Source organism: Dendronephthya gigantea, unplaced genomic scaffold (genome assembly GCF_004324835.1).
Source record: "Dendronephthya gigantea isolate DGI-Jeju-01 unplaced genomic scaffold, DenGig_1.0 000012F, whole genome shotgun sequence".
NCBI classification, from domain to species: domain Eukaryota; kingdom Metazoa; phylum Cnidaria; class Anthozoa; order Malacalcyonacea; family Nephtheidae; genus Dendronephthya; species Dendronephthya gigantea.
This window is the reverse complement of record NW_021163022.1, coordinates 485,785-499,992: the sequence shown is the minus strand read 5'-3', so window position 1 is coordinate 499,992 and position 14,208 is coordinate 485,785. Positions and strand designations below refer to the sequence as shown.

At 37.4% G+C, this 14,208-nt stretch overlaps 1 protein-coding gene across 5 annotated transcripts; it reads right to left on the bottom strand.

Moving 5' to 3' along the window:
• Nucleotides 1-3,104: 3,104 nt before the first annotated feature.
• LOC114518928 lies at nucleotides 3,105-13,974 on the bottom strand. Of its 5 annotated transcripts, none has more exons than XM_028538964.1 (4): nucleotides 13,920-13,973; nucleotides 5,914-6,156; nucleotides 4,434-5,276; nucleotides 3,105-4,355 (listed from the first exon to the last, which is right to left on the bottom strand). In XM_028538964.1, exons 3-4 carry the CDS (start codon nucleotides 5,182-5,184, stop codon nucleotides 3,259-3,261), a joined length of 1,848 nt encoding a protein of 615 aa, XP_028394765.1. In that variant the 5' UTR covers nucleotides 5,185-5,276; nucleotides 5,914-6,156; nucleotides 13,920-13,973; the 3' UTR covers nucleotides 3,105-3,258. The 5 variants fall into 5 exon arrangements, 3 of the variants coding, with proteins under 3 accessions (XP_028394765.1, XP_028394763.1, XP_028394764.1); XR_003686535.1 differs by lacking the exons at nucleotides 3,105-4,355; nucleotides 4,434-5,276; nucleotides 5,914-6,156 and adding exons at nucleotides 9,302-10,749; nucleotides 11,057-11,233; nucleotides 11,460-13,379 and having other exon boundaries at nucleotides 13,920-13,974; XM_028538963.1 differs by lacking the exons at nucleotides 3,105-4,355; nucleotides 4,434-5,276; nucleotides 5,914-6,156 and adding exons at nucleotides 9,302-10,749; nucleotides 11,174-11,233; nucleotides 11,460-13,379 and having other exon boundaries at nucleotides 13,920-13,974.
• Between the last annotated feature and the right edge of the window lie 234 nt (nucleotides 13,975-14,208).

Here is a 14,208-nt window from a genome sequence, read left to right as displayed (position 1 = left end):
ATTTCCGCCGTGTCAAGCTAATTTTCTGCTTGACCGGTTGGTTATTTAGAGTAGTACCTTACAAGGTAAAGGTCTCACCGTTTTAACAGCATTAGCGTTTCATTTTGAGCGCATTACAACATCCAACAAACACTTTCCTTGTCCCATTGTTACATTCTTCAACTGTGTTTTAGGGGATTTCCCTATACGATATTTTTCTCGCTCTACCAATGGTCGGAATATTTACACCAAGTTAAATATTAGGAGCCGATTGTATGAACAATTCTGCATTTTAACTATACGTTCTTTTGCACATTTTACATATGGACCAGGCCTATTAGTGTATTAGTATTGCCAAATTTTGTTGCAAAATGTAAAGAATATAGCAATAAAGTTGGAAAATTTTGTATACTTTTGTATTACGGGCGGAAGTGTGTAAATAAATGGGTTATTATTTTCTCGGACCCGGAAAATAGAACGCAAAATGGGGAGGGGGGGGGTAGTGAATATTCATTGCACTTACAAACGAAATCCGTAGGGCAGAACTGGATATATGAATATTCACTGGATTCGCCACTGGATACAAACGAGCAACCTCATACATTCTTCTGATATTCAAAAATGCATGATAAAAATGTTCATTGTTAAAGTTAGCTACACCTTTTTAATACACTCTTAAATATGATCTCGTATTTTTAATGATTAGAGGCAGACAAACATGCTAAAATCCACATTCATTTGTTAATACTATATTTATTTTATGTTTGCATGTTTTTGAAACAATACCGTTTTACCTGCAGCCTGTTGGTTTACCATAGCGCAATCAGACAGTAACGCTAAAAGTTGAGATCAGAAAAAATCTTTCTTCTATAATTAACGCAAACAAGAGATTCGTAGGCATTATAGTTCTTCTGTGAACAATGCTCTGTTGGCCCTACTCCATTCAACCATCTCTCTATATCTATCATCCACGACTTTTGAATCAGCTGACACATGCTGTAAATGTTCCAGAGCCCTTGTTGAAAGAACATCTGGTGAATAGTCTAAATTCGCCAGTTTATTGGATACAGTGGTTGTCACTACGCCTGGTTCAATATGTTCAGTTTTTGACAAAGCTAATAATTCTCTGATCCCACCAGTCTTATCTCCACGAGAACGTTTTAGTGTTGCACTAAATACAATCCGATCACTTTGAGTATGAACGAATCTTCATTTCTTTTAGATAAACTTTCTTTGCACTTTTCCAGCAGGTTTTCTGCTTTAGACAGACGTCCTCTACGGATACGCGCAGTAATTTCCTCTGATAAAATTGAAATTTTATATTGTATAATCCGGACTTTCCAATGCCCGTTGTTAATTAATGGCAATAGTACCTTACGAATCTCAGTAAATGCTTTGCGAGCCTCAACTGAGCTCCATGTGATGCTGGAAACTGAATGGGGACTTTCAAGCAACGTAACCTAACTTGTTTTATGATTTTTTTTTCCCAAGCAATAAACGACATCATTTCTATTCTTCCCTCCACCATTTCATAACATTCTGGTTCCTTTGTGAACACACCACCCGGACATGAAGTGATGTAAATAAAGATAACGAAAATCGAGTCGATAGCCTTACTAGTGGCTTCATCTATCACTGGTTCAAAAAAATAATATTTCCCAATGTTCACCTCGTTTTGGTTGACCAATATGCTCAGACCAAAACATCTTGTTGATGGTTTTCCAACTTTCTTTGTAATTTCTTGTTTATCTTCTTCATTTAAAAGAATCTCTCCCTCAATGTTTTCATTTGGGCAAAACCATACACAATCCGGAAGAGATTTTTCGGATTTTTGTGTTTGTGTATGTGATGTAGAAACAACAAAAATCAGACCAAAACAAACTCGTAAATCATCCATATCTATTTGTTAATGTACTCTAACTAGCTATATTCTTTTGTTTCAAACTGTGCCAATTTTACCTGCAGCCTGTAAAATCGATTAGTGAATTTATAGTAATCAATATTCATATATAACCATATTCATTTGTAATTAAAAAAGATGAAGCAGAGATAAAGTGATCAACAATTACTTAATGGTTTCCGTGTTTGGATGGCGCGGGAATGTTGCGAGAGTTGAGAAAAGCGCGCGAAACACGAGCTGAAGACGAGTGATTTTGCAAGCTTTTCTTAACTTAGCAACATTCCCAGGTGTTTGAATCAGGCCATGCAAACACGGAAACCATTAAATAATTGTTTCATAAGATAACAACAACCAAGTACTTCAAAGTTTGATTTCCAAAAGTGCATTAAATTTCCGTGTTTGCATGGGTGGCCAGATCCAAACACGAGCTTCGACCAATCTGATTTGTCCAATTTAGTGTTCTGGGACCGGTTGTATCAAGCCCGTTTAGCTTAAACGGTGGGTAAGTCAAAATTAAATAACACTCTTACATCTCTCTTGAATGAGTTAACTTGAATATTATGCACTGAATATGTAGTTGCATGTAAACAGTAGAGATCTTTAGTTTGACGTTTACGGCAAACGCCAAACCGCTAGCAAAGTTTGTGTTTTAACTCCACTCTCTTTAAGTTTGGGGCAATTTTGCTAAATTACAAACGTTCTACATAAAACTTGTGATGTTCAGCAGTAATGTAAGAAAGCAATAGGTTATTTCTGATGTATTTAGAAAACCAGCAAATTAAGCTTTGCTGTATGTGTTTCACGTTCGCCGTATAAAATTTAATGCTTGAACGACTGCATACACCCTCAGCCGTTCAAGCATTAAATTTTATACGGCGAACGTGAAACATGTACGGCAAAGCTGAATTTGCTGCTTTTCTAAATACATCAGAAATAGCCTATTGCTTTCTTACATTACAGCTGAACATCATAAATTTTTTGCAGAACGTTTGTAATTTAGCGAAATTGCCGCACACTTAAAGATAGTGGAGTTAAAACACAAACTTTGCTAGCGGTTTGGCGTTTGCCGTAAACGTCAAACTAAAGGTCTCTAATAGCTTTGTATTAACGTCAAAAACATTTTGTTCGCTTGTTGAATAAAAGGGCAGACTCGCTTTCTATTTTGAACTTAACCACCGTTTAAGCTAAACGGGCTTGATACAACCGGCCCCTGGTGGTCATTACAAAGACCGAGCACGGTTAAAATGGGTACGGGTACCCATTTTTGCCGAGCCGTACCAGTAAATTGAGTTTTGTGTAAATAGGGGTGAAGTATTGTTCATTTTTGTTTAAAACCATGCCACTGCATGTAATCTGGTCCAAACGAGTTTAATCATTCTTTACTTCAAAGCTGTATGTTTGTACGAAAGTTTCGTACGCACTAGTAGTTCTTCTGTAAACAATGCTTTGTTGGCCCTACTCCATTCAACCATCTCTGGAAACTTGTTTTCTTTTGCAAGACATTCGGCTTCTTTAGCGTGGTTAAAAGCAATCGTCAAAAGGCGAGTTCTTTCTTCTGGATTGACTTGTGAATGTCGATAATGATAAATCGACTGGACCAAATTAAATTGAATTTCATGATATTTGCTGAGTGGGTTTCCTTCAAGAATGGTTTCATGCACACTCATGATAATGCTCTTTGTTTTATCTAAACCTGAACGGTCAACTTTCTTTTTATTGCGCTGTCCATTAATACTACACCCAAGATGAGATGCTGCCAGAATGAAACATGCCTTCTTCCTTAGATTACTCACTAATTCAGGAGAATCCGACACATGCTGTAAATGTTCCAAAGCTCTTGCAGAAAGAATATCTGGTGAATAGTCTAAATTCTTCGGGTCATTTAGAACTGTTCCAGCGGCAAAAACGTATACAGTGGCTGTTACTACGCCTGGTTCAATAAGTTCAGCCTTTGACAAAGCATCAGCTAATATTTCTCTGACCCCACCAGTTTTATCTCCACGGGCACGTTTTAGTGCTGCTTCTAAATACAATCCGATCACCTCGAATATGAACGAATCTTCATTTCTTTTAGATAAAATTTCTTTGTATTTTTGCAGTAGTTTTCCAGCTTTATACAAACGTCCTCTACGGATACACGCAGTAATTTCTTTTGATAAAATTGAAATTCTTATACTGCATAACCCGGACGTTTCCTGAAGACTTGCACTCTTTCCTAAAATAGTTTTCCAATGTCCGTTGTTAATTAAAGGCATTAGTACCTTATGAGTCTCAGTAAATGCTTTGCGAGCCTTCACTGAGCTCCACGTGATGCTGGAAACTGGAGACACTTCCTTTACACAAAATAACCAAACTGGTTCTCTGACTCTTTTTTCCCAAGCAATAAACGACATCATTTCAACTCTTCCCTCCACCATTTCATAACATTCTGGTTCCTTTGTGAACACGCCACCCGGACAGTGAGCGATGTAAATAACTATAACAAAAGTGGAGGGGATAGCATCACTTGTGGCTTTATCAATGACCGGTTCAAAAAATATTTCCCAGTGTTCACCTCGTTTTGGTTGACCAATCTTTTCTGGCCAAATCATCTTGTTGATGGTTTTCTGAACTTTCATTGTAATATCGTGTTTGTCCTCTTCATTTGGAACAACCTCTCCCTCAACAATTCCGTCATCTCTGATACCATAGTAGATGTGACCTCCCCTGTAGTTGGCAAATGCTGAAACATAACAGCTGAATTTATTGCTTTTACCCGTCATACGATCTGCTAACGTCGTGCACTTGGATTGATCTGCTTTTAGATACTTAAAAGCACGCGATTTATTTTGTTGGAAATCGCAATTCTGAGATTTTTTAAACTGTTTCTCATGTTCAAGTCGTTCCGAAACGCCTTTATTGTTGATAATATCTTTGACATATTTTAGTGACTCCAGGGGAGATACTTGTGCAACTTGTGTTTCACTTGGCAAATAAAGATGATAATTTGTGGTTATTAAATAATCTACTTTTTTGACGGAAATTACTAAACACGAGTTTTTCTTTTGAAAGCTAATATTCGAAACAGTCTGATTCACTCCAATAATCGATATCATAGATTGTTCCAGTATTCGTACCACAAGGGGGGAGTGTTCAGCTAATGCACACTTGAGTTCGTTATACAACACAACTTTCCCACCATAAGTATTGAGCATAGCACAAATAGCAGATATTATTTCTTTAAGTTTTTGTTCCTTATACTTTTTGCTCTTTTCCAATTTACATAAATCTAGGTCTAGGACATGGCCATTCTCTTCAACGTTCATCGTCCGTACTAATTCGTTCGTATAGAACGGTTCCCCTTATGACAATTTGACCAAGCAACACTAATTCCTCTGCATGGCCAATGTTTAATTCCCTGAAGTATGAAACGAAAGAAGAACCGAGATTAACTTAGTATTATGTCATTACGTAAGTATTTTGCTGTTTACATGAGCCCGGTTACCCGAGATTCAACGAAGCGCTAGATGACTTTGAGGTATCGAAATATGTCTTCGTGACACGAAACAAGCACATGCTACATGTTCTTGTCAAAGTGCTGTTACACTGTGCAATTTTCCTTGCAACTGTGTGATTACACGACTGCCAGGAGCATGTTGTATACTCATTTCAATACCCCAAAGTTGTCTCACGCTTTGTTGAATCTCGGGTAACCGGGCTCACGTGAACAGCAAAATATTAGAGACCTTTATATAGTTTGACGTTTACGGCAAACGGCAAACCGCTAACAAAGTTTGTGTTTTAACTCCACTATCTTTAAGTGTGCGGCAATTTCGCGCTAAATTACAAACGTTCTACATAAAACTAGTTGTGATGTTAAGCAATAATGTAAGAAAGCAATAGGCCAGTAGGGAGGTTATTCAGTGGCATGCATGCTCAGACGTAACAATCGGCCAAAATGTGATCAGTAATACTGGTAGTCGCGAGCACGGTTTTGGGACTGAAAATGGAAGTGGATAGGTAGGCGAAGTACCGAATTATACCTTATTCCTTACCTTCACACACGTCATGAATTACCATAATGGTTATCAGCAACTCGCTCTGTCCTATTTCGCCGTACCACATAAAATATTGTTGAATTACCCAGTTTCTTTCTGTTTAGAGATATAATACGTGATGCTCTAAGCCGTCATTTAGCCTTGTCTTTGTCCCTACATCGGGTAGCTTAGTGGACTTTTACTGCATCCAGTAGACACTCGGCGATCTTGTGATAAAATCGTTTTGAGTGAGGGATTCCCCTAAAATCACGAGGAAACAGAGCGAGAGGAATTAATTAAATTTCCGGTTTGACTTCCATAAGCGAATTAGCTAAATTTCCGTGTTTGCATATCTTCTCAATTTTAGACAGTTTTTAGTATAGTGTTCATGCAGGTCACCAATACAAGGGCCGAACACGGATGAAATGGGTACGGCGTGCCAATAAATTGAGTGTAGTGTAAACAGGGCTGAAGTATTGTTTTATTTGCTTACGCAGCAAAAATGAATTATGACTTAAATTAATTTTCAAGTGTCAAAGGTTACTTTGTTCAAACGAGTTTTAAAGCCAGCTAAAAGCTGTCACGTGGATTTATTTCATCTCTCTCGGGACTTCCTTCTATCAAACGTTTGGCGAATAAAAGATACGAAGTTTTGTGCAGGGTGTCCCAAAAAACCCCATACTGTTGAAATCACCCATAATAATGCAATAGCTAGAGTTTGAATGCCTAAGCTCTCTGTTCGGACCCACAAGTGTTCAGGGTGTCTACAGGGTATATAAAAACTGCAAATACCATAATTTGAATGCACGAAATCATACATTAGAATTTGAGTAGTTGTGCAACTAATTACGCTTCTGGGGCCGGTTGTTCAAAAGCCGGTTAGCTTAACCCTGGGTTAAAGCAAATCTTTACATTAATTTTTTTAATCGCTTGTTTACAAAGTTGATTATCTTTTTTCATAAATAGTTTTTGGACCGATGAAAGTAATATTTTCTAAAGTTCTAAAACGAACAGTGGTTCTGATAAACTAAAACACTGGATTAATATTTAACCTATAGCTTTGAACAACTGGCCCCTGCATATAAAATTTGTAAGGAGCTTTCCAAATGGTAAAAAAGCGTTAGCAGATCGCAACTCGCAAGGAAAGTTGCATAGTGTAACAGCGCTTTCAACCTCCGTCTAAAATCGTTGTTTAAATCTGTTCATTAGCTCGGCCATTCGTAATGGAACTAATTAGCCTTTCTTGCGATGACGAATGTGCGCCATTTTTGGGGTACTTTTTTTTAAATTGTGAGCGCAAGACCTTGTGAGGACGGCTGTCTTTATTTTTTGTTCAAATGGTCTATTAACTCTTAAAAATACTTCTTACATTGCTATTATTGTTTAAACGCATTTAAGAAATTGAAAGTACCCTAATAATGGCGGATTTTCGTCATCGTGAGAAAGGCTAATTTTGATGAACTTAATTGGTGTGCTAAAAGTAAACGTATTTTCAAATCCCAGAAGCGTAATTAGTTGCAAAGCTATTGAAGTTCTAACGTACGATCTTCAATCTTGTGCATACAAATTATGGTATTTCAGTGCAGTTTTTTTATACACCCTGTAGATTAGTGATTGAGGGGGAAAATTCTGGGAAAGGTCCAGAATGAAGTGAATTTTTACTCTCTAGCTTTAGTAAATTTCAAGATTGGTAACCCTCCATCCTCTTCATTGAATTTGGACATATCTGAAAGCCGATTCTAGAAATCACCCCCCCCCCCTTGCCGGCGCCACTGCGGTAGATACGCCAACGGTGCACAAAGAGAAAGTGTTTGATACAGTCATTTAATAATAGAAAATGTTGCACAAATCACAAAATAGCATGACCAAGCAAAGCCTAAAAAACACGAGGCAAATTATTGAGCATGCTAAGAACGCATTACGTAATATAATACATTATCTTTCGGCCTTAGCTTAAATGAAGTTAACAACGGACATTTGGGATCTCAGGAAACATCCGGGTTATACAGTATAAGAATTTCAATTTATCCGAGAAATTACTGCGTGTATCCGTGGAGGATGTTTGTATAAAGCTGGAAAACTACTGCAAAAATACAAAGAAATTGTATCTAAAATAAATGAAGATTCGTTCATATTCGAGGTGATCGGATTGTATTTAGAAGCAGCACTAAAACGTGCTTGTGGAGATAAGACCGGTGGGGTCAGAGAATTATTAGCTGATGCTTTGTCAAAAACTGAACATATTGAACCAGGCGTAGTAACTGCCACTGTATACGTTTTTGCCGCTGGAACAGTTCTAAATGACCCGGCGAATTTAGACTATTCACCAGATGTTCTTTCTGCAAGAGCTTTGAAACATTTACAGCATGTGTCAGATTCTCCTGAATTGGTGAGTAATCTAAGGAAGAAGGCATGTTTCATTCTGGCGGCATCTCATCTTGGGTGTAGTATTAATGGACAGCGCATTAAAGAGAATGTTGACCGTTCAAGTTTAGATAAAACAAAGAGCATTATCATGAGTGTGCATGAAACCGTTCTTGAAGGCAACCCACTCAGCAAATATCATGAAATTCAATTTAATTTGGTCCAATCGATTTATCATTATCGACATTCACAAGTCAATCCAGAAGAAAGAACTCGCCTTTTGACGATTGCTTTTAACTGCGCCAAAGAAGCTGAATGTCTTGCAAAAAAAAACAAGTTTCCAGAAATGATTGAATAGAGTAGAGACAACAAAGCATTGTTTCCAGAAGAACTAGTGCGTAATACGAAACTCTTGTTTGAAAAAGTGGCACTCATGCAGGAAGAGAACGATTCCGTCTAATCTAAGTTCTTAGTAGGCTTGTTTTATTGCTGTAGTTGACCAGGGATTTTGTCATTTATACTAGTTATTTGCGGCCTTTTAGAAAAGACCCTGGGAATGAGGTTGGGGTGCACGCATGTAGCATTTAGGGTTTATTCTGTATCTTTAATGATTAGGGCGACTGACCTCTATTTCCTTTGACTAAACGTCAGTCATTACACCGGCGAGAAAATGGTTTGTAAGTCATTGCACCTTGGTATAGTTTAGTTTAGTTTAGTTTACGGATTGTTTAAAGAGCGCATGCGTAGTATACGAAAGTAAACATCTAAGATGGCGGTGCAAAATGAATTGATGGCTGAGGCCATATTGCTTGTTTATTTCCGTATACAGCGCATGCGCTGTTAAGACAATCCGTAAGCAAATAGATTAAAAAATTAAAATCAACAATCAAAATTAAAATCATAGTGTTGATATTTTGAATTTATCAACAACAAAATTTGCTAGAAAAGAGGGACATATCGAGGGTTACGGTGCATTGCTTTCCATATTTGTGAAGTGTAAATATTGGTAATAAAAATCATATGTGAGAATTTTGGGCACAAACAAAACCTGGTTTTCTGTCATCATGCATAAAAATGCTTATGTATGTATACTGTATATACGTTTATATGCTTGTGTATAAAACATTAATACACTTGTGGCTGTGGGTCCCAACAGGGTGCTTAGACATTCAAACTCTAAGGCCTGGTTCTCGTATATCGCCATTCATCGGCTGTGGTGGACAAAGCATAAAATGCTTTGTGGCCCTGGAAAAAAAAAATTTATCACCGATGAATTACGACATATCAGAATTAGGCTTACTAATAACTATTGCACTGTTATGAGTGAATTCAATGGTTTTGGGTTTTTTGGGACGACCTGCATTTTTGCAACTTTTTGCAAAGTGCTGGGGCATTCAAGGTGTTTTCAAAACAGTTTAGGGTTTTTTTGGACCTGACTGGACACGCTTTAATTAAAGGCATTAGCACCTTATGAGTCTCAGTAAAGTCTTTGCGAGCCTTCACTGAGCTCCATGTGATGCTGGAAACTGAATGGTAAATTTTGGCAAAAAAATGTGTCCAAACTCGCTCCCAAATTCGTTTTTTCCACCGAATAAAAGACATCTTTTCAACTCTTCACCCCACCATTTCATAACATTCTGGTTCCTCCGTAAACACACCACCCAAACAGGGAGCAATGTAAATAACGATCACAAAGGTGGAAGGGATTATTGTGGAGTTCTCATCTAACACTGATTCGAAGAATATATCCCAGTGTTCTCCTCGTTTTGGTTGACCAATATACTCAGACCAAATCATCTTGTTGATGGTTTTTTCAACTTTCTTTATAATTTCTTGTTTATCTTCTTCATTCACAACAACTTCTCCTTCAACAAGTTTCTCCCCTGTGATACCAAAGTAGATATGTCCTCCCTTGTAGTTGGTATATGCCGAACATAACAGCTGAATTTGTTGCTTTTACCAGTCATACGATCTGCTATAACGTTGTGCGTTTAGATTGATCTGCATTTAAAGTTAAATTGACACATTTTGCTCTCACGAACACCACAAATTTGAAATTTATTGATGATAGTGATTCCAGGGGAGATATTTGTGCAACTTGACTGTCAGTTGGAAGATAAAGATTGTAATTAGTGGTTATTAAATAGTCACTTTCTCGACGGAAATTACTAAATATTGGCTTCCCTCCAGAATATTATATTCGAGACAGTCTAAATCACTCCAATGATCGATATCATAGATTGTTCCAGTATTCGCACCACAAGGGAAGAATGTTTGCCTGATCCACACTTGCATTCGTTATGCAACAAAACTTTTCCACCATTAGTATTGAGCAGAGCACAAATAGCAGATATTATTTCTTTACGTTTTTGTTTCTTGTACTTTTTGTTGGTTTCCAATTTACAAAAATCCATGAAATGGCCAGTCTCGTCAACACGAATGCTTACGGATGTCATTGTGGTCGTAGATTTGTGTCTTCAAAGTTCATTCCTATACAGTATAGAACGGACAGAAACTGTTATAACATTTATTATAAAAATTAACATGCGCTTATAAATGTCTTTCATTTAGCACAGGAAACTCAACTGTCTTAAATAAATAATCAAAAATTTAATATTTGGAAGGAAACTTTTATACATCCTCGGGGTTTTCTAAAGAAATTCTTGCAAAGTTAAATACCTTCAGTTTAATCTAAGAGTACTGAAGAGTAATTCTGATGTAAGAACATGCAATGTTAACAGGTTTAAAATCACTACAGGATTTATGGCGCAAATAATTATCTGGCCACTTAGCTAACCTGTTGTCTGGCTGCCGGGCGTGTAATTTCGTACAGTATTACGATTTCTCCGACTGTAGAATGTGGTGAGCTATCTGCTTGCAATGATGTGGTATTTTAGGATATAAACATAACAACCTGATACAATGTCTTTACAAAATAATCTTGCATGATTCCGTAAGAGCAACAATGATGGATCTATGAACAACAAAAACAGTTCTCCTGCAGCCAAACCGACGAAATAATTTAAAGATCAAGATAGCCAGCTACAAACGTTTTGAGGTCCATTCTGGACTTTCAATATTTTGAAGTGGGTTGGTTTTGGTTCGTTTCTTTGCCTTTGGATTGAGTGCAAGGCGTATCAAGTTCTCAATGCATAACGCCGTGCAAGTTCTAGCACTCTGAAGCATTTCTTGGAAATTACCTTTTGTCGCAAGGTTTTCAGCTTGTTTTGAATATTGAAAAGCTTCTTTCAGCAACGATTCATCAGGATGGATTTCGGATTGTCGATTTCGAAGATATGCCTTCGCCAGATTTAAATGTATATTGCGATAATTATATACCGATTTTCCCTCGAAGATTAATTTATCGACTTTCGCAAGACTGGATTTTGCTTTGTCTAAGTCCTTGCTATCGAATGTCTCCCTAGTTTGCATCCCATATGCATTATAACCCAGGTGATGTTGTGCTAAGGTAATGTGAGCCTTTTGTTCCAAGTCTGCTCGAACTATGGGAGAATCATGGACGTATTGTAAATGTTCTAAAGCTGTTGTTGAAAGAATTGTTGCAATGTAACCTGGTATTTCACTAGAGGAACTTGCTATTGAAGCAACAAGTAGATATATCGCAGCAGTAATAAGACTTGGTTCGATCATCTCTGCTTTAGATAAAGCGTCAGAGATTATTTCTTCCATTTGAATTTCTCCTTTGGCACGGCGTAAAGCAACCTTTATGTAAGTAAGTATCGCGTCAAAAATTGCAAAATCTGAAGTGTCAATTTGAAGAGCTTCGTATTGCTCAAGTAACCTGTCTACGTTTCTGAAATCATTCGTTCGGTACGAAAACATCAGTTCCTTCGACAAAACCAATAATCTTACTTCCCTAAGTTCCCGAGGGTATTTTGATTCAAGAGACTTACAGGTTTCCTGAATAGATTGTCCGTTATTAAGCTTTTGTGTTAAATCGTGGTCTGCATGAGTGCAAATCCTCTGAAGTCTAGTTGAACTCCATGTGATGCGTTTAATGTGAGAAGTAACGGGCCGTGAACGCAATACCACCTCGTCATAATGTATCCTTTCCATCCATGCAATAAACGTCATTTTCCTTATTTTCCCATCCACCATTTCATAACAATCTGGTTCTTCCGTAAACACACCACCAAAACAGGGAGCAATGTAAATGACGATCACAAAGGTGGAAGGGATTGTTGTAGAGTTCTCATCTAACACTGATTCGAAGAATATATCCCAGTGTTCTCCTCGTTTTGGTTGACCAATATGCTCAGGCCAAATCATCTTATTGATGGTTTTTTCAACTTTTTTTATAATATCTCGCTTGTCCTCGTCATTTGAAATAACCTCTCCCTCAATAAATATATCACATGTTGTGATACCATAGTAGATGTGTCCTCCCCTGTAGTTGGCATATGCCGAAACATAACAGCTGAATTTATTGCTTTTACCCGTCATACGATCTGCTAACGTCGTGCGTTTGGATTGATCTGCTTTAAGTTGCTTAAACTGACACATTTTGCTTTCCCTGAGATGGGAATCTTGACCTCGACGAAAAATCTTCTGATGTGAGCCAAGTTCCACAGGTTCGGGAACGACTCTTCTGTCGATAATATCCTTTACGACATTTTTTATTGGTTCTCGGGGATCTAACTGGACAACTTGTGTTTGACTGGGTAAATAAAGGTTATAACTGGTCGTTATTAAATAATCGGCTTTTTTAACGAGAATGACCAGGCCTTCTTCGTCATCTTTCATACATATTTTAGAAGTAGCCATGCGAGGTCCAACTATTGATATAATTAATTGTTCCAGCATTCGACTCATCGATGATTTTAAACTTTCACATGAGTCACTCTTGGATTCGTAAGACAGTCTGACCTTTCCGCCATTGCTATTGAGCATAGCACAGATAGCAACTGTTATTTCTTTTGATTTTTGTTCCTTGTACTTTTTCTCTGTTTTGAGTTTTGTTGGACATACAACGTGAACCGTCTCATTGACAAAAGTTTCCATACAACAGTTTCTTGACCAAAAGGAGTGAATAGACTCTGTATATTTACCCGCTGTAGTTTACCGTCTGAATATAGACTGGCCATAACAAAGCATGACTTCTAAAATAAATTTAATTTCTTAAACCAGACGAAGTTATTGCCAATACACTGAGAAGATTCAAGCACTTTATAAAATTTGACATAGTAAGCAGTATGTATACAGATGATATATACTCTTACGTATTTCAGAACTGATGACTAAGCATAATCTATCGCTATTCTGACGTGTTTATGGCATTTACGCGATGTTGTAATATTAGTAGCCAATCTCGTAGGAGGAAGAGGGGCCCAGTCGCCAGAGACTCGGTGTATAGTAAAATATTTTGCTAAACCATGAAATAAACTAGGAACATGACACTCCATGTGCCGGTCGCGTTGCATACTCGATCGTATATTTGCAAAAATTACCCGCCTTTGTCTTTAGTCTTTAGGTTTAAAAAATATGCTTCAACATTTTGGCGATCTTACCGGATGTAAACTAATATTAGTAAAATAATAATATTATGAAACATTTCATAGTCGTATATAATGTTATAATTCAAGGTATTGTTATTTGACTAAATAAAATAGAAATAATTATGATGAAGGAACAAATCTCACCGTGCAGAGCTTGATTTGATGCCGTTTACTGTTTACTTGCACGGACGAATTGGGGGAAAACCCCTATACGGTTATTTTCCCCTATACGGTTATTTCCCCATATACCGATTATCGTATATAGCATTCCTCGGGTTTTATTTATTATCGCATTCCTTGCGGTCCACTTGAATAGCTCTTTAATACCTATATAATACGGCTTTATTATTACACTTCTACATCAGTAGCATATCATAAGCGTCAAAATATTCGAGGACGACCCCACACGCTCACAATTTGTACAAAAATGACC